Below are 27,694 nucleotides of genomic sequence, written 5' to 3' on the forward strand. Positions count from 1 at the left end.
CTCCCTGTAACAGGATCCGGCCTGGTAATGGGGGAGGATTACATAATAACAGCCGGAGATTTCACAAGGTAACTGTACAATACCGCATTGTGCTTCCTATGTGGCAGCTGCCCGCTCATTGCTGCGAGTATACGGAGTAATAAAGGATGCAATGATGGAAGGATTGGACCCGTATCATGTCAGAACATACGCCTCGCAGCGATGCCGACAGAGCCACATCTGGGATCAGATGCAGAACACAAACAATGGACGCAGCAGGTAGAGCGCGGGCGCCGCCTGCAGACAAAGCACCACGTTACTGGTGGTCACATCAAAGGGAACATCTGTTTGGTACATTGTAGCGAGTGTTTACATTGCTGATCAACCTTTTTAAAAAGTGCAATATCCCTAGGTCTAATGTTTCTCTTGTGGAGACCGCCGGCTGGTCAGGAAAGGCTCCCTGGGAAATAAAAGGTTATGAAAATGAGCTCTACTTCAGGAGTCTTTCCTATTGGAAGTAGCTATCCTACTAGTTAGTGTCCAAACCCTTTAACGAGCAAAAGGAGATAATGCCCCTCTACATCTGCATCGCCCAGCCACGACAGATAAGGGGCAAAACTCCAAAAGAAACTGCAGACCAGGCTCTCAAAGATTAAACATTTGCCTACAGGGCAGCTTCCTCCACCAGGTGGCGCTAGCGAGGCTGGCGGATTTCTTCTGGATGGGAGCTAATTTGCATAGCTTATACTGGTGTTCTGTATGGTTGCAACATATAAAAGGCACAAGCAACATTACCAAGGTCACAGGAAGTCAGCATAGACTGAGCAGTGCTTCTATCACAATCTCTATACCAATACAAAGGCTGCAGGAAGGCGTATGCTGCAGGAAGGCGTATGCTGCAGGAAGGCGAATGCTGCAGGAAGGCGAATGCTGCAGTCACTAGCCCAGAGCCGCCTGCAGAGAGCCACAGTGCCAGCGGGGGGCTCATCATTGGTTGCTTGAGGTGGAATTTATATAGAAATCTAATTTTACAGAATTTCCATAAAGAAGAACTGTGATGCTAAATGTCAGCTATGGCTCTAGTTGAGGGTTATTCATCGAGATCCACAGCCAGCGATGATGCAGATGGTGAGAGAACTGCCTGCGACGATCTGCGCAGCACATTAGGTGTGACAGGATGATATAAACAAATGATGGATAGAACAGGTTTAGTGGCATTGGCGTGTAAAAAACAAGATGTGATCACTGCAGAGCTCCTCGAGGCTGAAACTAGATTACCGGTGCTTAATTAGTGACCCGGGCTTGTGTCCTGTGATGCCCGAGGTCAGGGAACAGCGGCTGAATAGGGGGCCGTGCTTTACTCAACTTAAAACTTTTATTCCCAATAAACAATTAGTAGGATTATAGCCCTCTGAAAGAGAAGCCTGCTGATCCTTTATGACCCCGTAGCCCTGCTTCAGGAGCAAGAAATCACGTTTTGAGGTTGGGTCTGGAAGTGCACTGGGGCGTGGCTATGAACTTCTACCATCCCTTGCTGATGGACAGGCCAGTGGCCGTGTACCAGAGCAAACAACCATCAAATAATCAGGCATGGGAGACTGCTGATACATAATCATATTAATGGTTTTGGGCAGTAAATGTTTCTGACTCAAACTGCAGATTACGTGGGTGCTAAGTGGTTTAAAGGGGTTGTCCACTACTTGGCCAAACCCTTATTAAGCACTACACTCCCCAGTGTACATAAGAATAGATAGTCACCATCTCCACCAGAGCCATTACAGCAACGTCGGCACGCGAGATTTTGGGGCCATGTGCACACCGCAGCCAGTGGTCGCTATTGAACTGCTTTGATCACACTTTCTTCAGACAAACCTTGGACATGGAAAGGAAGTGCAGGAGCTGCAGCCCATTATTGGCCACCGTGGTCACATGAGCCGCGGGAGCCCCAACGCTGACATCACTGGAATGGCGCCGATACAAAAGGAAAAGATCTTACCTTACTTTTATGCTACACTTGAGAATATAGTAGTTAACAAATTGGTGTCCAAGTAGTGGACAACCCCTTTAGGTAAAAGGATTTTTTTTAAGTATAGAACAATGATGTAAATTTAAGCATAGTAATAAGGAAAAAAGAACTGGAAAAATATTCTCAGCAGAAAAACTTTGTTTACACAAATCAGCAGTTTTCTGATGACACATTTCATTTATTTGAAGTTTGCCTGACATGTAGCTGACCTCAGCAGGTCTTAAAAGGGGCGATCCCGAAAACTCACATAGATCACATATCCAGAGTTTAGATGATAAATGTATGACCTAATGCATTAGGATGGCAATCACAATGGATCGGAAATGAGCGACCACTGCGGCATTCACTGTCTACAGGTGGTCACACATGCTCATTACACTCCATTCACACAAAGGACTTTGTGTCGGCTCTTCTGACTGCGGTGATTTCAGTAGCTGGTCTCCCAGATAGCATGCGTTCATGACACAACTACCACTGTTTTAACAGCGCTGCTGCAGATCATACGAAGCAGCCCTCTCTCTGGTGGGGAAGGTTCAAGAGGAACATCTGAAACAAAATAGTCAGACTTTTGAAAGCGCATCTTACGCAGTCACATCACATTGTACAGTCCTCAGATGGTTACACCAGGGATGCCGAGCGCCTCCTACACAGACCTCATCTTCCAGTACGGTTTCTACCTACATAGCTTAGGCAGATGAGTAACGCAATGTGAAGAAATCAGTAACCATCACTTTCCAGGGTGAATCAGAACCATTAAGTCGTCTCCCTGTTTTTCTACACCCCTTAAACAGACAATGGATAATTGAGAACAATGAAGTATGATGAAGTTGAACGGGATGGAGCGATGCAGTATAATAATATCATAAATACGTGATAACATGGCTGTACTTACCCCCTCATGAAATTAAAGCCATGAGCACAAACAAGAATATTGCCGTAGGCATCCACTTTCAGGAGATTTCCATATGTTGTATCAAACACCAAACCCCTGGGGAGATAAATGCAAACATTCACAAAACAGAAACCTCAGCTTCAAGAAGAAACATGCAGGCAATATATGTGCACAATATACGATAAAAAATAAAGTGAGGGGGGGAGAGAAAAGGAGAGAAAAAAAAAGTGCAAGAAAGAAAGACACGGAGGCTGTCGGGGGAACAGAGATCTACACAGGCCTGTAGCACAGTGTGCACATTGTATGGTATGGTCATCCTCTGCATGCAAAAGAGACGCTCACAGATAACTCTTCCTGGAAGGTGCAAAATAGCATTGGAAAGGGGTGTAGTTGGCACATTTCACCATTAGTATGAGGCACGAATGGATGATAACTTAGAAAGCACAGTAAGTGTACTGCAGGTGACAACAATCTCGCATATTCTTCATGTCTTGCCTGAGAGGCAGAGCGGCAAGTTGGAAGCCTTTTCTTACAAAGAAAAACACGCAAGCCCGGCTAGGTTTTGCAAAACGCATGTGGGGAAAACATGTTATGGTCTGACGAGACCAAGGTTAAACTTTTTAGCCATAAATCCAAAAGGTGTGTTTGGCACATAGCCCAAAAGAACACCATACACACAGTAAAGCATTGTGGGGGCAGCATAATGCTTTGGTCTGGTTTTTGGCAGCTAGAACTATTGTCAAGGCAGAAGGAACTATGAATAGTTCCAAATATCAGTTTATTTTGCAACAAATCCATCAGACCTTTGCTAAAAAGCTGATTTTCACATTTCAGCACCACAAGGACCCCATGTATACCTCCAAATCAACAAAAGAATGGCTTAGCCAGAAGAAAACACACAGCCATAGCTCAGGCAAGAATCTAATTGAGTATTTGTGGGTTGACCTGAAGAGGGCTGTGTACACGGGAAATGCCCTCACAATCTGACATTTGGAGCTACTGTAATGGAGAGTGGGCAAAGATTGGCAATTCATGTGCCATGCTGATAAACTCCTAACCAAAGACTGATTGCTATCATAAATTCAAAGTGTACTTCAACAAAGTATTAGTTTAAGGCTAAAGGCCCCGTCTCGCATAGCGAGATCGCTAGCGAGATCGCTGCTGAGTCACAAGTTTTGTGACGCAACAGCGACCTCAGTAGCGATCTCGCTATGTGTGACACGTACCAGCGACCAGGCCCCTGCTGCGAGATCGCTGGTCGTGTCGGAATGGCCTGGACCTTTTTTTGGTCGTTGAGGTCCCGCTGACATCTCTGAATCGGTGTGTGTGACACCGATCCAGCGATGTCTTCACTGGTAACCAGGGTAAACATCGGGTTACTAAGCGCAGGGCCGCGCTTAGTAACCCGATGTTTACCCTGGTTACCAGCGTAAATGTAAAAAAAAAACAAACACTACATACTCACCATCTGATGTCCGTCAGGTCCCTTGCCGTCTGCTTCCTGCTCTGACTGAGTGCCGCCGTACAGTGAGAGCAGAGCGCAGCAGTGACGTCACCGCTGCGCTCTCGCTGTACGGCGGCACTCAGTCAGAGCAGGAAGCAGACGGCAAGGGACCTGACGGACATCAGATGGTGAGTATGTACTGTTTGTTTTTTTTGGTAACCAGGGTAAACATGTTTACCCTGGTTACCCGGGTGCTGCAGGGGGACTTCGGCATCGTTGAAGACAGTTTCAACGATGCCGAAGTCGTTCCCCTGATCGTTGGTCGCTGGAGAGAGCCGTCTGTGTGACAGCTCCCCAGCGACCACACAACGACTTACCAACGATCACGGCCAGGTCGTATCGCTGGTCGTGATCGTTGGTAAATCGCTATGTGAGACGGGGCCTTTAGTGCACACGTTGCAGAATTGCCGCCGAAATTTCCGCGGCAATTCTGCAACTCCTGCCACAGGTATATCGCATGCGGAATTGGCATGCATATTCCCGCAGAAAACTAGCGTTTTGCAAGCATAATTAGCTTACAAAATGCTAGCGTTTTTGAAGCGATCTGTAGCATCGCTTGGAAAACTGATTGACAGGTTGGTCACACTTGTCAAACATAGTGTTTGACAAGTGTGACCAACTTTTTACTATTGCTGCAACCTATGCCGCATCAATAGTAAAAGATAGAATGTTAAAAATAATTTAAAAAATGGTTATACTCATCTTCCGCAGACAGCCAATCTACTCAGCGGCTTCCGTTCCTATAGATGGTATGTGTGCAGGACCTGCGATGACGTGGCGGTCACGTGACCGCGACGTCATCGCGGTCATGTGACCACGACGTAATCGCAGGTCCTTCACACACACCATCTATAGGAACGGAAGCGGCCACGTGCACCGCTGAGAGGCAGGAAGACTCTGGGGCCATCAGAGGGTGAGTATATCACGATTTATTATTTTAATTCTTTTTTTTTTTTTTTTTTTAACAATTATATGGTGCCCTGTCCATGGAGGAGAGTCTCCTCTCCTCCACCCTGGGTACCAACCGCACATGATCTTCTTACTTCCCGCATGGTGAGCATAGCCCCCTGCGGGAAGTAAGCAGATCAATGCATTCCTAGCAGGGTGGATAAAAATCAATGTTTTTTTAAAAAAATCAAAAAAATCGGATTTTTTTGATTTAAATCGGATTTTTTTGATTTAAATCGGATTTTTTTCAATAAACTGCTTTTTGAGGAAAATATTTTACCATCCAAAGGTTCTTCCATCATGAGATAAAGCTGAGTTGTTTAACTCAGTAGAATAAAGGCTGTATATGTGTAACATTCACAATGCCATGCTCTTCCAGAGGTTTCTGTAGGATGCTGACTATCCAACAAGTTTGGGCATGTCAACTGAATGGAAAAAGAAACTAAACCAAAAGTGAAACCAAGCTAGAAGTGTGGAATTAAAGGGGCAGTATGAACAAAATGTGGAGGCTATTAATAGTTTATACAATTAAGACATGCTGCTTTTAAACACCTACCTATTGCCATATAGTAAAACAAAAAAGACTTTTACTTACTTTGGGGTCCCCCCCTCACCCTGGCGTTAGATCGTTGCCCTTAGTTTCGTCCGTGTAACTATGGGCGCACATGCGCACTGCTCTCACTTCTCATTTTAATCGTGATTTATATTAAAAAAAAACCTTTTGATTTAAATCAGTGATTTAAATCATGATTAAAATCATGATTTAAATCGATCCGATTTAAATAGAAAAAAATCTTTTGATTTAAATCGTGATTTAAATCATGATTTAAATCGGCGTGATTTAAATCAATCCACCCTGATTCCTAGGCGTGCGGAATCCCCGCGATTCTGCAAATTTAATGAATATGCTGCTTTTTTTCTGGAATGCGATTCCGCTCAGGAAAACACAGCATGTGCACAAAAAATGCGGATTGCATTCTATTAAATATGATGCTTAATGTGAGCATTTTTTCCGCGGTTTATAGCGAAAAACCGCGAAAAAAAACACGAAAAATCTGCTATGTATGCACACAGCCTAAGGGTGTGCATATTTATGCAACCACATTATTTTAGTACTTTATTTTTCCACCTGAAAAGATTTTGATTTAGTTTTCAATGCAACTGTACAGATTATGCGCAGCATTATTAAAGATGGAGATTCTTTTTACATGACAAAAATCAGGCATTTCAGACAAGGGTGTGGAGACTTAATATTCACGAGAGGGAGGAAGAGAGACAGCGAGATTCTCACCTGGTAGGAAATGTTGGGTCATACACAAAGCTCAGCAGCTCCTGTGGATAGCCAATAGACACCAGTCTTTCCACAGTAAGGTCGAAGCCGAGAGATTCATACTCTGGAGACTTGTATACTGAGAAGACAAAAATTAGAGATTTCAGCGACATTTCGGACGGGTTCTTCCAGTTGCAGTTTAGGCCTCTTTCACACTTCCATCTTATTGTTTCCATCAAAATCTGTCGTTTTGTGAAAAAAAGCAGATCCTGCAAATGTTTCTACTGGATCCATTTTTTTCTCATAGACTTGTATTAGCGACGGATTGCCTCACGTTTCATCCACTTCATGCTCCTGGCAGCTCCCGTTCCCTGTGATGCCTTGCGAAAATAACCCGATGACGTAGCGGTCTTGCAAGACCGCTAGATCATCACAGGTTATTGTCTCGCAAGGCATCACTGGGAACGGGAGCTATCGGGAGCATCAGGAAGGCTGCGGGGGATGCCGGAAGGTAAGAATATCACGATTTTTTATTTTTTAAAATTATTTTTAACATGGGTTGTGTTGTGTATGCGTTTTCGCAGCGAAAAAACGCGGCGAAGACACATACACAACATGTGCACATAGCCAATTCTGGCAACAACTGCCTCGACGGGTCCGTCAAAAAAACGGACCCAGTGCATCCGTTTTTGGTTTTTTTACAATCTGCACAGGATCCGTCTTTTCAACATTTTGACAGATTGTGACTGATTGTAAAAAACGGAAGTGTGAAAGAGGAGTCACTACAGCATGTAATATAGCAGGGAAGGTAGGGAAATAAGTAAAAGAAAAGGGAGTTAACATGTTCTGAAATAAAACTGTCTGAATCAACCCAAAGATCACAATTCATCATGCCAGACCGGAATTTGCCATCACCCCAAACTGTATTCACAGGGCTCCTAGGATCTGAGATCTTCAGGACTTCTTGCAAGTCGCTTTACCTGGTCTTGTATTTAAATGGATTTTCTCAACATAATGGTTAAAATTGCAAAGTGCTTGTGAAAAGAAGCAACTTTGCAATTTAATCCTTTATAAAAATCCGATCCGTTCTCAAGAAACGAGGAATTATCAATAGAATTGTGTATTGCTTGTTGCCCAAGTTACCATCCGCCTCTGCAGTCAAACAGTTGTGGCTGGCAGAGAGCACAGTGCTCAGAAGCTCTTTGCTATAGAGCTTGTAAGCTCCGCTCTGAAGCTGGATGGATCGCTCGCTCCTGGCCAGCTTCAGCTTCTCTATGCTCCTCCGTTTTGGGAGACCATATAGATTGGAGCAGCGGCTCACCATGCCTCTGGTCCCAAAACGGAGGAGCATAGAGAAGCTGAAGCTGGCCAGGAGCGAGCGATCCATCCAGCTTCAGAGCGGAGCTTACAAGCTCTATAGCAAAGAGCTTCTGAGCACTGTGCTCTCTGCCAGCCACAACTGTTTGACTGCAGAGGCGGACGGTAACTTGGGCAACAAGCAATACACAATTCCATTGATAATTCCTCCTTTCTTGAGAACGGATCGGATTTTTATAAAGGATTAAATTGCAGTCATCAGTCATCCAGTCATCAGGAGCACACCGCCCCCTGCAAGCAAAAAGCAGGGAGACTGGGGAGCAGTGCGTTCCTAAAGAATCAACGGAAGGCAACTTCTTTAATATGAGCATAATAAGATAATCACCAGTGATTTTTCCGCTCTAAAACAATAAGGTAGGATTTGACCCTATAGCAAATAAGGTGAAAGCAAAAGCGGCCCCTGTAAAACCACATTATCGATCTCCGCATCCTGAACGCCTCTGATGTTAGGTTACGAAACTCACTTATTTAGTTTGGAAAACTGTAAAAATATATGAATGGTCAGAACAAAAGCTTTCCAATTAACTTTTTACACCTAGGACGTTACCCATGAAAAGTGTGCATTGCCATGGACAAAGATTCTTTACTGTAAGAGCAGTAAAACTATGAAGTTTTCTGACACATTTATGAAATATTCGTTGCTCATGTTCAAGAAAATCCTGGATATCTTTCTTTAAAAATATATTATTAGAAATTATGGGTACTAGAGTTCCAGAGATGGGATGTTTATCCAAGGATTTTATCTGATTGCCACATTTGGACGGAAAAGTTTTCCCAAATACTGAGCATTTGGCACCTGGTTTAGGCTGTGCTCTCATGCAGCATTTTTGCTGCAGGTTTTTTTTCTGCAGCCAAAACATGCTCTCTTGGCAGTAAAAAAAAAACAAAAAAAACAACTGCCAAGTTCAAAACCCGTTTTAAGCTTTTTTTGATGCATTTTTTGCAGGGTTTTTTTTGGTGCGGATTATATGTGCTTTGACTATAGTACATGTTTAATAAAGTTAGTTTTACTCAGAAAAAAAAAAACACTTTATAAACACTTGCATTTTTATTTTGCCTTCCAAAGTGAAAAAAAAAAAAATGCTGTAAAAATGGTGCAAAACGCTGAAAAGATTCACATGCCGTAGATTTAAAGTTGCAGTTTTCCAATTTCGATAGTATTTCGGAAATCTCGTGGCTTTTACTGGTACTGTAAAAAGCAGCTGTTAAATTTGCCTTTAAAAAAAATGTCTGAACGTACCCTTATTTGCTTCTTCACTTCCTCTGGATCATCACGATTGGGCTACGGGTCAGACCGGTGTCTTTTTTTCCAGTATTAGCATCAATCTAACTGTTTTGGGGGCAGCAAACCCTATAATGTAGGTTAATTCATGAAGAATCTACTACTTGTGACATAGGGTAAGAACACATTTTTCAGAGTAATAAAAGCTGTTTGTTTTTTTTTTAATGCAAAAAGGATAGAGGAAAGAGTTTCTGACTTCCTTCTACAAAGCGTTACCCAAGTAGTTTCCGCCTTGGTGTGTAATATGCTAAATGAGACAATACATTGGACAATACTCAAAAAGTCTAAGTGCTCCATCCTGCCACGCTTTGAATAAGTCACTCCCGGATAAGCAGTCAGACATCGTGGAGTGGATGAAGTTTTAGGAGCACTTGATTAATGTGCTGGGTAATGACTATGATCTTAGCAAGTCATGAAGTCCCACGATGGGTGTCGCAGGATTCATGTGCCGTCTGCCGTTGTGAAATACATTACATACTTCGCTTAGATTCAACCTAGTTAAATGCTGCATAAAATCTGGCAGAAGTCCACTGAACACAGAGATGTATTATTTTTAGTTGGCCCCGATTTTATAGAGTCAAATTCTTCAGCTGCTGCTACAGCACGGGATGTACTCGATGGCGGAAAACAGGAACCGTTACGAATAAAAGGGGGAGGTCGGGACAAAAACCAACTCGGGACAATGTGAAGAGGATAAAAACAAATTCACCAGAGTCACCCCGCAGAGCTTACATAGAGACCCAACCACTAGAACACAAAGGAACCGAAAACTTACAAGCCAACTTAGTCCGGCACATTTCTCAACTTGTTCAGTAAGGTTTTTTTCTCCATAATATAGTTGTACTGTCACCACACATAATGCACGTTTTCAGCAGTACATCCCATATTCTTGCAGGACAATGCGGCAGTCAAAGATTTTTTGGCTGCTGTAAACAATCCAATGGTGCCTGCCCTGGCTGTTCATCATCACCGGACCGGGGCGCGCGCATGCATGCAACTTTCATCATCTGAAGGCTGCTATGCTCGTGTGGCTGCAGCCGGGAACGCGCTGACACGGTAATGTGTCAGCGCTGTATGTCGGCAGAGAGCGTGCACTCTGCTTTCCCACCCGTGGCCCTAGTAACGCCGCAGCCCGACTGCAGCAGCAGGGAATGAAGAAAGGAAGAGAGGGGAGGATATTTTTTGTTATATACATTTATATCTGTCAGTACTTTGTGGGGCCATCATGCTATATATGGGGGATTACACTTGGGGGCCATCATACTATATATGGGGGATTACGTATTAATGCTTCTTCTGGCCACTTAGTCTCTAGTGCCATGTAGGCACAGGGGCTACCAAGAAGCAGGGGTGGTCTGCACCTCCTTCACAGTAAGTATGGGTCTTAAAGTGCATAGACACAAAAAGCAGGACCACCATAGAGACGCTAGGAAAGCAGCTGATGGGGTACACCGGAACTCTGCATGAATATCTAATAACCTGCACTTTTCCTTTACAAATACTTCCATTCTGGAAGATGGACAGATGGGGTAATACATAATTTTGGCAAGAAACGCAGCAGTAAAATATACTAAACTGCACCTCAAATTGGCCCGCACTGCTGCAACAATGAAATTATTATAAGGTGGGGAAACCCTTGCAAAAAATGTAAACAGCAGGTAAAGAAGAATAACAAAGGTGCTCTGATCCTCACCTGACCCAGCACTAGTAACAAGAGCTGCACAAATTAAAATAAAAAACAAACAAACAAACAAACATCAACAAAAAAAAAAGATAATGAAACTGCTGGTTAACAAAACTTCTATTCAGTGAGATTAAATAGAATGTGAAAACATTGTACGTCCGTGCTGTGCACGGAATCAGAGGTCATGGGATCGCTTGAGCTGTTGATGGTCATGAGGGCAGCCGGCATTGTTTACAAGTAAACACATCTGATTGACAGCTCGTTTTCAGTCCTGGGACTCTAAAGTTTCCAAGAACGGCCATTCAATCCCCCTGATGTAAACGCAACCACTGTACTATCTCTCTAATGTACTGAATGCTGGAGAGGAGTGAACCTAGTAAAGATTAAGTGGATCCGAGTAACTTCATCCACAAGTATTGAAATAGAGTCGTCCCTGGAGCCCAAAGCTTGTCACTTGCCGAGAGGAAAAATGTCCTCACTGACACCTCGGAAAATGCAGAGAAGCCGTATAGATAAGTATATGGTAACTTGGCTTATTTTCATCAAAGCGAAGCATTTTCCTATCAGCAACACTTCCAGACCATTCTGTCATAATATTTTAAGTTTAAATTAATTTAAGTTAATTTTAGAACTTAGAAATGAGCAAAATGTATTGAATGTACACTAGCAGCTCTGAACCAAAATTAGAAACAATTTCTAGCTTGAGGCTTAACAGGGTTGTCAGCTACTGGCCATCTCTGATCAATACCCCCAGTGTGAAGCACAAGTCCAGAGCCTCTAAAAGGTGTGGATTCTGTTCAAGAGAACTCTAAATAAACATATATTTCACATTTGCCCAGCCATGTAAGTAGGAGGAGCGTTGGGTTCTGGAGTTGGACTTACCTGGGTCCTCCTCCCATTAGCAGGGCCCAGAGCAAGATCATTGTTGTGGTGGAAGCAGGACATCACGCAGGCCTACTGATCAGAAGAAAGGCTGAGGAGGCTAGCAGGAAGGTGGAGGTTGGCTCTAGTCCGGCAACCACAACCTACAAAGTGGCCAGAGGATAATGTTCCTACAAATCTGCCTGCTCAACTCAACAAATTAACTCTTCCAGCCTTTGCCGTCTATAAGTAGCCATCTTGTAAGTCAGTGCATGGCCCATTAGGAAGCTGTGACACATGAAAGGCTGTAGCCAAGCTAAAAGACAACAATTTGTAGATGGCACATTTGCTAATCACCAGTACATGGTTTGGTTCTGGTCGAATGGCTGAAATGTCTTAAATCCATGAAAAACAGTTTTTTCTTGTAAAGATCCAGCTGGTGTAGAGAGTCTTACCCAAGAAATGTTTGCAATTAGCGCTCCTCAAGAAGGAAAATTCCTGGGTATTTTAGCTCATACACTCCCTGACAGAAGTTGTGTCGCTTATCCATGTTATGGAAATAAAAGCTTATAACCTGACGATAAATTCATCCATTGGTTGTATAAATTATTCTTTTGAAAGCTGAAACCCTCCGAAATGTGGTTTAGGTTAAGAAAATAAATTGATATCAATGCAGAAATATTGATCAGTTAATGGACACAGAATGGTCAGATTTTGGCAAGGCAAAAGTTTTGTCGCATGGTCATATAACGCACCCAATCCTAGTTTACATCCTCATCTATGCTCAGTAAATGATCGGTTAATTAGTGTGTGTATAAAAAGCAACCCAGCACCCCAGACCTTCACTTTAACTGCAACTTGAGCTCTGACAACATGCCAAAAATCCACCCTGCGACCAAAGCCTGGATTATCAAGAGGCTGAAGACCAGATCCACTGCAGAGGTGGCTGGCACCTTTAATGTGTCTCAGCGTCAAGTACAAAGAATTAAAAAAAGATTTGAAGAGACTGGAGATGTGTTTGACAAGCCCAAGTCCGGCAGACCCCACAAGACAACTGCTCAGGAGGAATGTTTGTTGGTTAGAAAATCCAAAGCAAGCCCCTCTTCCACTGCAGCAGAGCTCCAACAAGCCTGGTCACCTCAAGTTCCTGTGTCAACTAGAACAGTTTGTAGGATTCTGTCTCGAAATGGCCTCCATGGTGGAATCAGTGCCCAGAAGCAAGCACTAAACAAAAGGCAAATAGAAAACCGTGTGGCATTTGCAAAGTCCCACAGCCTGCTGAACAGATGGATGCTGGAAAAGTGTCAGAAGGTGGATTTCTCTGATGAATCTTCAATAGAATTACACCACAGCTGCCGCAAATACTGCAGGAGACCTACTGGAGCCCGTATGGATCCAAAATACACCCAGAAAACAGTTACATTTGGTGGTGGAAAGATCATGGTCTGGGGTTACATTCAGTATGGGGGTGTGCAAAACATTTGCAAGGTGGAAGGCAATATCAATAGCCTAAAATATCAAGTATTAGCTACCTTTTATATTCCAAATCATAAAAGGGGTCAAATTCTTCAGCATGATGGTGCTCCATCTCATACATCCATCTCTACAACAAAGTTCCTCCAGGCAAAAAAGATCAAGTTGCTCAAGGACTGGCCAGCCCAGTCACCAGACATGAACATCATTGAGCATGTTTGGGGTAGGATGAAAGAGGAAGCTTGGAAGAGAAAATCAAAGAATCTAGATGAACTCTGGGAGGCATGTAAGACTGCATTCTTTGCTATTCCTGATGACTTATAAATTAATTGTATGAATCCTTGTTGAACCGCATGGATGCAGTCCTTCAAGCTCATGGAAGTCACACAAAATATTAAATATGACTAATAGCACCACAACTTCATTCACCAATGTTATGCAACATATATTTGTATTTTAAGTTAAATATTTGTTTGAATATAACATTACTTTCTGTGGGCGACAAAACTTTTGTCTTGCCAAAATCTGACAATTCTGTGTCCATCAACTGATCAATATTTGTGCATTGATGCCAATTTATTTTCGTAACCTAAACCACATTTCGGAGGGTATCAGCTTTCAAAAGAATAATTTATACAATCAATGGAAGAATTTAACGTCAGGTTATAAGCTTTTATTTACATAACATGGATAAGCGACATAACTTCTGTCAGGGAGTGTATATAGCGTGACCTTTTAACTATAAAATATACCAATATATTCATAATGACTGGAGCTATATTTGTGCATTCAGATGACTTACATGACTACCTCATTAACATCCAACATATACAGTGGGGAAAATGAGTATTTGATACACTGTCAATTTTGCAAGTTTTCCCCACTTACAAAGAATAGAGGGGTCTGTAAATTTTGTAGATGCAAAACTGGTAGTGTATCAAATACTTAATTTTCCCCACTGTAGTTATCAGATTTCATTTGACCTATGTGAAATTGATATAAGTCGGTCTTCGAGTTCTCGGACGCATATTTCTTTTAAAGCATTTTAAAAGGATAGCACAAATGGACCATCCAATTTAGTAAAGTGCACTTCTCTATCACTGCAAATCACCCTTGAAAATGATTTCCCAGGCTTAGCTGACCTAAATAATCATGTAAAAAAAACAGTTCTAAGAAATGGTGACAAGTAGGGAGTAAAGGGGAAAGTTATAAATAGCAGCTTATAAGGCCTACAAATTCTTTCCATGCTCACCAGCAAGTGTATAATCCATATCAAATCCAAAGCACTTGATCTTTTCCATGGCTAGACTTCTGTTCACAAAGACCCTGGAGGACAAGAAAAGAAAATTACACATAAGAGATGATCGGGGACAGCGATATGACCTTAAATATTGCCAGGGAAACAAACTCGAAGGAGGAAGTCTCTGCGCCGAATGATACAAGCTTCGTTTTTCGGCAGAGAAACCAAACAATGTTCTGTAGGCACATCATCACATAGTGGAATCAACCTATGGATAGTTGTTGTCTGAAAAGACCATGATTTATAATCTTGAGCTCAACTGTCATTTTAAGTGACTGTTCAGAACACGCCGACGTGTGTATATGAGGCATAACATTATGTCTGGCCATTATATGGACTTGTGTCCTGTATTTTTCACTAGAATTCTCTGTAGGCCCTTTCTCTAATTTTCAGTTGTCTCTGAGCTAGTAGGTGTTGACTAGCTGATATAATGTGTCATATACACAGCACAAACTGTCACAGCTCTCCTGTCTCTTGTAGCACACAGTACTGCAGAATACTGAGCAGTGTAGCTGTAAATCCAGCAACGGAGAGAAATAAACACTTACTAAAACGCAGCAGGATTGTCAGTGTCTCTCTTTCCATTGAAATGAATGGGTAACCTTGAAGTTTACGGCAGAGCAGAGTCCTCTAGTGCTCAACAAGGGTAAGAGCAAAAGGTTAAAGAGGTTGTTCACTACTTTAACATTGATGACCTATCTTTAGTTCAGGTCATTAATTTCTGATCGGTGGAGGTGCGAATTCTGGTCCAAGGCCAGCTCCAGGTTTTCATGGGCCCCTGGCAAAAAAGTCTGAGTGGGCCCCTTTAACACATACGACAATTCATGATGCACAGATTCGGCAGAGAAATATAAGTATAGTACAATGCCAAAGATTTCACTTAATTCTTAATTACATGAGTGATACCAATTACTCAGAAACCAGACAGTATAGTCCTCCATACAGTATAGTCCTCCATACAGTATTATGGGTACCACATAGTACTCCATACAGAATAACGAGCCCCATATATTGCTCAATACAGTATTATGGACCCCATATAATGCTCCATACAGAATGAGCCCCATACAGAATAATGTGCCCCATATATTGCCCCATACAGTATTATGGGCACCACATAGTGCTCAAGGCAAAATAATGAGCCCCATATATTGCTCAATACAGTATTATGGACCCCATATAATGTTCCATACAGAATGAGCCCCATATATTGTTCCATACAGAATAATGAGCCCTATATAGTGTTCCATACAGAATGGACCCCATATATTGTTCCATACAGAATAATGAGCCCCATATAATGCTCCATACAGAATAATGAGCCCCATATATTGCCCCATACAGTATAATGGGCACCACAGTGCTCAATATTGAATAATGAGCCCCATATATTGTTCCATACAGAATGAGCCCCATATAATGCTACATACAGTATATGATGGGCCCCATATAATGCTCCAGTATATAATGGGCCCCATATATTCTCCAAACAGAATGTTCCCCTTTAGATGCTCCAGATATAATTGGCCCCATAAGATGCTCCATATATAATTGGCTCATAAGATGCTCCAAATTTAATTGGCCCCATAAGATGCTCCATATATAATTGGCCCCATATATTGCTCCAAACATTACAAAAATGAAATACTCCCCTCTCGTCACTTGCCCGGGTATTGACATCGGCCCTGCCTGGCACCCTCACTGTTAAGCTGTCCTCCGTGCCACCACAGGAAGAAAGTGCTCAGCCTACTGCCTATCCACCCTCCTATTGATTTTCATAGTGGGTGGATGTGCCGTACCTGGCAGCGGCCATCATCAGCAGACTGAGCAGCACCGTTGACGGAACACTTCCGTCCACACGGAAACAGTGCCGATTGTTGCATACCCACTGATCAAATATCAAGGATCAGTCAATGTTAAGGTAGTGGACAACCACTTTAAAAAGGTGGCTATGGGTGAAATTGCTAATTGTCATTTTAACCCATTTGTCCCCAGAGCATTATCTTTTTGTGGTGTGATCTGCATAAATCTTAAATATAGCCAAGATTTATGTAAATTCTGAGATATAACAGAGTCTACGACTGTCCATTAGGAACTAGCTATTTAAGCAAAACATAACTGCATAAATGTATTGCATTTAATACAAATTGCTCTACAAATTGTTTTTGCCATCTTACAAACTCAGATATGCCATGACGTTTAGATAGAAGGGGGTCCAACTTCCTAGACATCCTTCCCTCCATTTTTCACCCTAAATCACGTCAATAAAAGAGCTTGTGTTGAACCTATCCTAGAGATATACCATCACTTTAGAAGACAATTATACTATTTTAAACAAAGCAGGCAGGTTCTTCATAAAGTATTCTTTTCTTACAAGGAGAATTAAAAAAAAAAAGCTCAAGGAAAAAAAAAAAAAAAAAAAAAAGTGTCCACAAATGATCACAAAAGGAACTAAGCTGGCAGGCACATGAGGTCATAGGAAAAAAATCTTCAGAATTTGCTATAATTCATTTGTTTTCAAATCAGGAAAGTAACAAAATCTGCTGTAAGCTATAGACTTTGACGTAAATCTCTAAATTTAAAAACACTACACAGAATACACAAGGGGTAAGAACTAGGTTATATCAGTTCACAGTTATAGTTTTATGATGAATTTTTAAGATCCAATAAGTCATACGTGAATTAAACCCAACCTGTCTATCTTTAGGAGACTTTCAAGACCTTTGGGTCTTCGCACCCTAACTGAAGTCTTTATACATGTAAATGTACTCATTTGAAACTAGAGAAGAAAACATTGTGATCTCCAGATATTCCAAATCTGGAAGGCAGGGGATATAGGAATAGCATTTCAGGAGTATAAAGATCTCAATAAAAAATATAAAAAAAAGAAGAAAAAGTCATAGTTACTCACCGTTAACGGTGTTTCTCGGAGCCCATGACAGCACTACGGAGAGAGGGGATCCGCCCTTCAGGGACAGGAAACCTACAGATAAAAGGGCGGTACCTCTCCCTCGCATCAGTTGGTTTACAGAGCATCAGAGGACCTCCAGGTTAGTTACAACAGAGAGAACATTATATTTATAACATTTCTTAAAAGAGGAACCCCGTGCCTAAACTATAGTATATACATCATATAAATTATATAAATTATATTTTAGAAAAAGTGCTCACCGCACTCGTGATGGGAGGGAATAAGCAGGTGCTGTCATGGGCTCCGAGAAACACCGTTAACGGTGAGTAACTATGACTTTCTCGGTCTCCCATGACAGCACTACGGAGAGAATTGCAGAGATTAAGCTTAGGGAGGGACCACCGCCTCAAGGACCCTTCGTCCGAAGGTTAAGTCAGATACAGAGGCTAGATTTAGTCTATAGTGCCTAAAAAAGGTTGATGGTGATGACCAGGTGGCCGCCTTACAGATTTGCTCTATTGATACCTCTGACCTCTCAGCCCATGAGGTAGCTACTGCTCTTGTGGAATGCGCTTTTATACCATCCGGGATTATATTCCCCGAAGATGAATATGCCAAGGCTATTGCCTCCTTAATCCATCTGGCTAAGGTCCCCTTGGACGCCCGGAATCCTTTTCTGGGACCCTGAAAACAGATAAACAAAGAGCCTTCCTTCCTAAACTCCCTGGTGGAATCTAGGTATTGGACTAGGCATCTTCTAACGTCTAGATTATGGAAGTTTAGTTCTTTCTCGTTTTTTGGGTTTGGACAGAAAGATGGCAGGGATACTTCTTGTGACTTATGAAATTTTGATGCCATTTTCGGCAAATAGGCTGGGTCGGGTCTAAGAGTGACTCTATCATCCAAGATCTTAGTGAAAGGTGGATTAGAATAAAAGGGCTTGAATGTCACTTATCCTGCGTGCAGATGTTAAAGCAACTAAGAGAATAGTTTTGAGTGATAATGTTTTTATTGGAATCGTCTGTATAGGTTCAAATGGAGGGCCCGTTAATGCTGAAAGGACTAAATTTAGGTCCCATGAGGGTGTTTTTTGAATAACTAAGGGTTTTGATCTTGTAACCGCCTTAATAAATCTTAATACCCATGGGTTAGCAGCAATGTTTTGGTTATATAAGGCTCCTAAAGCTGCTATTTGTACCTTCAGGGTACTGACTGCCAGCCCCTGCTCCAGACCTTTTTGTAGGAACTCCAGAATTTTAGGAATTGAAGGCCTGTCCTGGATCTTTACCTTGGAGACAGATAGGAATTTCCTCCATGTCTTCCCATAAATTTTAGTGGTGATGGGCTTTCTACTTTTTAAGAGTGTAGCCACTAAGTTATCTGAGAAACCTCTTTGTCTTAATAGTCCCCGTTCAAAAACCAGGCTGTCAAATGGAGGTTCGACTCCTGTGGGTGGAAGATTGGACCTTGATGTAGAAGGTCTGGCATATCCGGTAGAACCCACGGGTCTGATATCGATAGTATCCTTAGCCAGGAAAACCATGCTCTTTTTGGCCAGAATGGGGCAATCAGGATCATTTTTGTTTTGTCCTCTCTGACTTTCCGAATGACTGCTGGAATCAGAATGGTTGGCGGAAAGGCGTATGTCAGTTTGTGTGTCCATGGAATCAGAAAAGCATCCAGAGCCTGGGGATTCCCTTCTGGGCTTAGAGAACAAAATTTGCCTACTTTTTTGTTTTTGCAATTGGCGAACAGGTCTATTGTTGGTGTCCCCCACATTTTTGTGATCTGATTGTAGATGGATTGGTTTAGGGACCACTCGCCTTGTTTTAACTGAGTCCGGCTCAGGTAATCTGCCCTTTCGTTGTTTGAACCCTGGATGTGTAGTGCCGAGAGGGATAGTAAGTTTTCTTCCGCCAGTTTGATAATTTTGGCTGAAGAACTCATCAGTGAACGAGACCTTGTTCCCCCCTGGTGGTTTATATAGGCTACAGTCACTTTGTTGTCCGAAAGAACTCGGACATGGTGTCCCTGAATATCGGCTAGGAAAAAAAGAAGAGCATGATATACCGCCCAAAGTTCTTTTTGGTTTGAGGATGCCAATAGTATTTGATCTGACCAATTTCCCTGGGCTATTTTGTCCCCTAGTTGGGCCCCCCACCCTTTGGGGCTCGCATCGGTTGTTATTATCCGAGAGATGTTTGGTACCCAAGGGACTCCCTTTGCCAGGTTTTGGTCTTTTCCCCACCAGAGAAGGGAATGAATAACTGATGAATCTAGGGTGAGCCGGCTTTCCAATTTGTTTTTTAGTAACAATTGCCATTCCAGGATGTGCCACTGAAGCTCTCTTGTATGAAATTGCGCAAAGGGTATCGCTGGTAGGCATGAGGACAGAGAGCCCAGAAGCGACATTGCTCTCCTTAGAGTCATTGAGGGATTGTGTAACGTTCGCGCTATCATGGACAATATGTTGTCTTTTTTGGGACCCGGAAGCCGGCATTCTTGGACCCGAGAGTCCAATGTCAGTCCTAGGAACTCTTGTACTTGACAGGGTTCCAATTTCGATTTTTTTAAGTTTATAAGCCATCCCAAGTCCGTCAGGATGGTCATCACTTGGTCTCTCTTTTCTCTGCAACTTTGTGCTGAGTTGCTTGCGATAAGAAAGTCGTCCAGGTAAGGGACTATTAGTATATCTTGTTCCCTCACGTGGGCCATCATTTCCGCTATTATTTTCGTAAATATACGTGGGGCTATTGAAATCCCGAATGGAAGAGCTTTGTATTGAAAAAACCTTATTTGGCCCTTTATGGAGACTGCCATCCTGAGGAATTTTTGGGATTGATTGTGGATGGGCACATGATAGTATGCGTCGGTTAGATCTATTACGACCATGTAGCAGTTCGGGAAGAGAATCTTTATAGTGGACCTTATCGTCTCCATTTTGAATTTGTAATTTACGACGTATCTGTTTAGGTTTTTTAGATTTATGATTGTCCGAAAGGACCCGTCGGGCTTTGGTACTAAAAATAGAGGGGAGAAAAAACCTTCCCCTATCTCCTGAGGAGATATTTCCCGAATCACTGATTTTTGTAGTAGGGACATAATTTCCTCCTCTAATGCAGTTTGTTCTGCAGTCGAAGATCTTGTTTTTGTTGTTACATAATTCCGGGGAGGGAAAGAGACAAAATCTATTTTTAGACCATACCGTATGATATTTAAGATCCAGATGTTGTTGGAAATTTTTTCCCAGGCGGGAAGGAATGATGTCAGCCTTCCTCCCACCGGAGGGTAAATGTCATTTGGAGAACTTTTTATCACGGGAGGTGTTGCCAAAGAGGTAACCCCTATCCTTTCTCCTTCCTTCTTCCCACTTATTCTGCTCTCTGGGGGGGTCTACGGCGAAAAAATCTGCGGCTCCGAAAAGACTGTTTAAATGGAGTCGGACCCAGATTTGGAAACCCCTTCTTCTTATCTCCCGCCTTTTGGAGAATGTCATCCAGGGTTTCTCCGAATAAAAAATTTCCCTCACATGGGATAGAACATAATTTTAATTTTGTTTGTAGATCCCCCGGCCAGCTCTTTAGCCACAAGGTTCTTCTGGCAGCGTTGGAAAGAGCAGCGGCCTTAGATGTTAGGCGTACAGAGTCCGCCGAGGAGTCCGCCAGGAACGCTGCTGCTGCTCTCATTGCAGGGAATGAATCCAGCAATTGTTTTCTGGGTAACCCGTCTTTAATCTGACTTTCCAGCTGGTCGATCCACACCATAAGGGATCTTGAGGTGCAAGTAGCTGCAACTGCAGGTCTCAGGCTACCCCCAGCTGATTCCCATGCTCCCTTGAGGAAAGTGTCCGCTTTTTTATCTAATGGGTCTTTGAGGGTACCCATGTCCTCGAATGGCAGCGCAAATTTTTTCGAGGCTTTGGCCACTGCAACATCTAGTTTTGGTGCCTTATCCCAGAAAGAGGAAGCCTCATCCTCGAAGGGATATTTTCTTTTAAGGGAGGGTACCGAGGAATTTCTTCTATCCGGTTTCTCCCATTCTCTTTTAATTAATGTTTGGACATTAGGATTTAGGGGAAAAGTCCTTCTCTTTTTTTGTCCCAGACCTCCAAACATCACATCTTGGGCCGTTTTGTCGGGTTTGGGTTCCTCTACCCCCATAGTAGCCCTAACTGCTCTCACTAAGGAATCCACTTCTTCTAGTGGGAAGCAATGTCGGCCAGACTCTTCCTCAGAAGAGGATAGGGGGGATTTTGAATCGTCCGAATCAGCATTTTCGGATGACGATCGGGCCGAGTGGGAATGTACCGACTCCTTCACCCTCTTCACCTCTTTTTTGGAGGATAGAAGGGCATTCTGAACTTCAGACCTGATTACATTTTTAAGTTCAGAGGCGAAGTCGGGGGTCTCCTCACATAGTAAGCTCTGGATGCATGACTTGCAAAGCTTTTTCTCCCAGGTTACTGGTAAAGCTTTGTCACAGGTAGGGCAGACCCTATTTTTCCTTTTCTCCAGGCTCTTCTTACCCTAGTAAGGGAGAAGAGGGAGCCCCATTATAAAATATGTACATTCACGAAGGTCACTCACCACTCGGATATGGAGGCAGGTACCGGTTCTGGAGGGGGCGGGCCTGTTAAGGAAGGCGCTTGAGACGGAGTATCAGTTTTCGTAGCTGATCTGCTACGCCGTGTGGAACGGCTGCTGGATCCACTCCTGGTGCTCTTTGTGCGGCGCTGCTGTCCTGGCTGCAGCTCCTGTGGATCGCTGTCCTCCATGGTTACAGGGAGAAAGTGCGACTCCCATGTGCGCACAATCTCCCTTTTTGAAACCGGCGCCAATCCCCCGGCGTCTGCCGCACTTCCGGTTCCTGCGCTCCCAGGGAGAAGATATTACCGCGCATGCGCGCGGCGATGACCCGGAAGTCCTGCCGCATTTCCGGAGCGGCGGCCATCTTTGTGCACCCGGAGTGTGCGCTCGTCGGCGCAGGAGCTCCGGTGATCCAGCGCCCCTCCTCGTTTGATTTGGCGGCGTTCTCCCCTCGCATACCCTGAAGGACCCCTCGGTCCCAGCGGTGGCGGCTTTGGGAGCCGGACAAGCCGCGGCAGGAGCCTCCTCGCTGCCGGTACTCGACCGCCCGGTCCCGGTCCATCGGTCTTCATGCAGGTACCGTCCGAAGAGAGGTTCCCTGTCAGGGACAGGAAACCAACTGATGCGAGGGAGAGGTACCGCCCTTTTATCTGTAGGTTTCCTGTCCCTGAAGGGCGGATCCCCTCTCTCCGTAGTGCTGTCATGGGAGACCGAGAAAAAAAAAAAAAAAAATCAAGCTAGCAGAAAAGTTAGCTACTGAAATACAAACTGCCAGCGACATTAAAATAAATCCCAAAAAAGAAAAAAAAAAACAGATGGTATCTGCCCCTTAAGGGTATGTGTCCACGTTCAGGATTGCATCAGGATTTGGTCAGGATTTTCCATCAGTATTTGTAAGCCAAAACCAGGAGTGGAACAATTAGGGTACGTGTCCACGGTCAGTAAACGCTGCTTGTTTGACGCTGCGCAGAGCTGCAGCGTCAAACACGCAGCGTCCAGATGTTCCAACATAGTGGAGGGGATTTTATGAAATCCCGTGTCCACTATGCGTGGAATCACGCATCCGACTTCCCTGCGACTCCGGACATGCTGCGCATCTTTTCAGATCGCAGCATGTCCGTGCTACCTGCGGCGACGCTGTGTCGCCGCAAGTAATATCACAGGGCGCTATGCGAGGGTGCGATGATCCCGGATGTGTACATTTAACACATCTGGCATCATCGCGTCCCAGAAAGAGGGCGGGGCTTAGCGCTGAGCGGCTTCGCCGCTCCGGCGATACCGCCGGCTATCCTGAACTTGGACACGTACCCTTAGAGGAAAAGTATAATAGAAACACATGCACCAATTCTGCATTTATCACCCACTCCTGGTTTTGGCTTACAAATACTGACGTAAAATCCTGACCAAATCCTGATGCAATCCTGAACGTGGACACATACCCTTAAAGAAGATAAAAACAAGATAATTATAGAGGACAAAGAAAAGGCTGAAATATTAAACAAGCACTTTTCATCCATGTTCACCAACTGACTGACTGCTCCAGGTATCTTTCAACAAAGCAAAACTCAAAGTTCACCACCTGATCTGCATCTGAGCGAACTAAGCATAGACAAATCCCACGGCCCAGATGGCATTCATCCACGGATACTGAGGGAATTGAGCTCAGTAACTGACAGACCACTTTATCTCATCTTCTTAGACTCTTGTAACAGGGTCAGTGCCACAGGATGTGAGGATGGCTCACATGGTACCGATATATAAGAAAGGTAAGAAGATGGATCCATGCAACTACCGTCTGATAAGCCCGACATCAGTAGCATAGAGTTTTTTTAGGGAATTAGATGAGCTGCAGAGATATATTGCAGAGAATAATATAATAACTGACAATCAGCACTGTTGGATTTCTAAGAGAAGGCAAGTACAAATCTGAATGTTGGCAATGCGGCTGATGTGACTTATCTGGACTTTGCAAAGGCATTTGATACTGTTACACATAAAACTTCTTATACGGAAGCTACAGAAGCAAGGATTGGGGGAAACTATGTGTAGATGGGTAAGGAACTGTCTAAAAGGCAGGAAGACAGGAAACTAAGAATTGTCATAAATGGTACGTTCTCTAAATGGGATATAGTCAGCAGTGGGGACCGCAGGGATCTGTGTTAGGACTGATTCTTATTAGTCTCTGTATTAATGACCTTGTGGATGGGATTGAGAGTAAAGTGTCAGTTTTGCTGACGACACCAAACTATGTGTGATATTAAAATCTGACCTTGACATTACAATATGGCAACGATCTGAATAAGATGACTGAATGAACAAACACTTGGCAAATGAGATTTATCTATATATATCTCTCTATATATATCTATATCTATCTATCTATCTATAATTGTCTAAGGGGTACTTCCGTCTTTGTCTGCAACTTCCGTCACGGAAATCCCGTGTCGCTGATTGGTCTCGCCAGCTGCCTGTCATGGCGGCCGCGACCAATCAGCAATGGGCACAGTCCGATTAGTCCCTCCCTACTCCCCTGCAGTCACTGCCCGGCGCCTGCTCCATACTCCCCGCAGTCAGTGCCCGGCGCCCGCTCCATACTCCCCTCACCGCTCACAGGGTTAATCCCAGCAGTAACGTACTGCGCTATGCCGCGGTTAACGTTACCGCTGCTATTAACCCTGTGTGTCCCCAACTTTTTACTATTGATGCTGCCTATGCAGCATCATTAGTAAAAAAAATCTATTGTTAAAATAAAAATAATAATAAAAAAAACCCCTGCTATACTCACCCTCCGTAGTCCGACGATGCGCTCGCGCCTTCCGCCAGCTTCCGGTCCCAGAGATGCATTGCGAAATTACCCAGAAGACTTAGCGGTCTCGCGAGACCGCTAAGTCTCCTGGGTAATTTCGTAATGCATCCTGCGAACGGAAGATGGCGGCAGCTGCGCGCACATCGCCAGAGCGCCGTTGGATCCCAGGGGGTGAGTATGTAACTATTTTTTATTTTAATTCTTTTTTTTTTTTTTTTTTTTAACAGGGATATGGTGCCCACACTGCTAAATACTGCGTGGGCTGCGTTATACACTACATGGCTGCTATATACTACGTGGGCAGTACTATATACTACATGGCTGCTATATACTACGTGGGCAGTACTATATACACTACATGGCTGCTATATACTACGTGGGCAGTACTATATACTACATGGCTGCTATATACTACATGGGCAGTACTATATACACTACATGGCTGCTATATACTACGTGGGCAGTACTATATACACACTACATGGCTGCTATATACTACGTGGGCAGTACTATATACACTACATGGCTGCTATATACTACGTGGGCAGTACTATATACACTACATGGCTGCTATATACTACGTGGGCAGTACTATATACTACATGGCTGCTATATACTACGTGGGCAGTACTATATACTACATGGCTGCTATATACTACGTGGGCAGTACTATATACACTACATGGCTGCTATATACTACGTGGGCAGTACTATATACACTACATGGCTGCTATATACTACGTGGGCAGTACTATATACACTACATGGCTGCTATATACTACGTGGGCAGTACTATATACTACATGGCTGCTATATACTACGTGGGCAGTACTATATACTACATGGCTGCTATATACTACGTGGGCAGTACTATATACACTACATGGCTGCTATATACTACGTGGGCAGTACTATATACACTACATGGCTGCTATATACTACGTGGGCAGTACTATATACACACTACATGGCTGCTATATACTACGTGGGCAGTACTATATACTACATGGCTGCTATATACTACGTGGGCAGTACTATATACTACATGGCTGCTATATACACTACATGGCTGCTATATACTACGTGGGCAGTACTATATACACTACATGGCTGCTATATACTACGTGGGCAGTGTTAGATACTGCGTGGGCTGCGTTATACACTACATGGCTGCTATATACTACGTGGGCTGCGTTATACACTACATGGCTGCTATATACTACGTGGGCAGTACTATATACACTACATGGCTGCTATATACTACATGAGCAGTACTATATACTACATGGCTGCTATATACTACGTGGGCAGTACTATATACACTACATGGCTGCTATATACTACGTGGGCAGTACTATATACACTACATGGCTGCTATATACTACGTGGGCAGTGTTAGATACTGCGTGGGCTGCGTTATACACTACATGGCTGCTATATACTACGTGGGCTGCGTTATACACTACATGGCTGCTATATACTCCGTGGGCAGTACTATATACACTACATGGCTGCTATATACTACATGAGCAGTACTATATACTACATGGCTGCTATATACTACGTGGGCAGTACTATATACTACATGGCTGCTATATACTACGTGGGCAGTACTATATACACTACATGGCTGCTATATACTACGTGGGCAGTACTATATACACTATATGGCTGCTATATACTACGTGGGCAGTACTATATACTACATGGCTGCTATATACTACGTGGGCAGTACTATATACTACATGGCTGCTATATACTACGTGGGCAGTACTATATACACTACATGGCTGCTATATACTACGTGGGCAGTACTATATACTACATGGCTGCTATATACTACGTGGGCAGTACTATATACACTACATGGCTGCTATATACTACGTGGGCAGTACTATATACACTATATGGCTGCTATATACTATGTGGGCAGTACTATATACTACATGGCTGCTATATACTACGTGGGCAGTACTATATACTACATGGCTGCTATATACTACGTGGGCAGTGTTAGATACTGCGTGGGCTGCGTTATATACTACATGGCTGCTATATACTACATGGGCAGTGTTACATACTATGTGGCCTGTGTTTTGTACTGCGTGGGCTGTGCTATATACTATGTCGCCTGTGTTATATACTACGTGGCTGCTATATACTGCATGGCCTGTGTTATATAGTACGTGGGCTGTGTTATATACTGTTTGGGCTGTGTTATATATTGCGTGGCCTGTATTAACGCATCGGGTATTCTACAATATGTATGTATATAGCAGCCACATACTATATAGCACAGGCCACGTACTATTTGTCTGCTATATACTACATGGCTCCTATATACTACATGGCTCCTATATACTACATGGCTCCTATATACTACATGGCTCCTATATACTACATGGCCTGTGCTATATACTATGTGGCTGCTATATACATACATATTCTAAAATACCCGATGCGTTAGAATCGGGCCACCATCTAGTTGTAGATAAATGTAGAGTAATGCACCTAGGACAGCAATCCTATAGCTGCATATACATTAAATGGGAGAATACTTGGGACTACAGAACAGGAGAAGGACTTGGGTATTCTGGTTACAAGTAAGCTGAGCAGCAGTATTCAATGTCAGGCAGCAGTCGCAAAAGCAAACAAGATTTTAGGAAGTATAAAGAGATAAAATCTCAAGACCCCAACGTATTGTTACCCTTTTATAAATCACTGGTGAGGCCACATCTACAATATGGGATCGAGTTTTGGGCTCCACATTTTAAAATGGATATTCAGAAGTTACA

At 43.3% G+C, this 27,694-nt stretch overlaps 1 protein-coding gene across 3 annotated transcripts in view; it reads right to left on the reverse strand.

Annotated features, from left to right (window-relative positions):
• NT5C2 (5'-nucleotidase, cytosolic II) overlaps positions 1–27,694 on the reverse strand; it is a 116,546-nt gene that overhangs the window by 30,741 nt on the left and 58,111 nt on the right. For all 3 annotated transcript variants that reach the window (XM_077258670.1, XM_077258671.1, XM_077258669.1), the window contains exons 3-5: positions 14,549–14,622; positions 6,641–6,758; positions 2,898–2,993 (exon numbers count right to left, since the gene is read on the reverse strand). In XM_077258670.1, the coding sequence (XP_077114785.1) occupies positions 2,898–2,993; positions 6,641–6,758; positions 14,549–14,622 (288 nt within the window). The remainder of the gene's footprint in view (positions 1–2,897; positions 2,994–6,640; positions 6,759–14,548; positions 14,623–27,694) is intronic.

This window comes from Ranitomeya variabilis, chromosome 4 (genome assembly GCF_051348905.1).
Source record: "Ranitomeya variabilis isolate aRanVar5 chromosome 4, aRanVar5.hap1, whole genome shotgun sequence".
Taxonomy (NCBI): Eukaryota; Metazoa; Chordata; class Amphibia; order Anura; family Dendrobatidae; genus Ranitomeya; species Ranitomeya variabilis.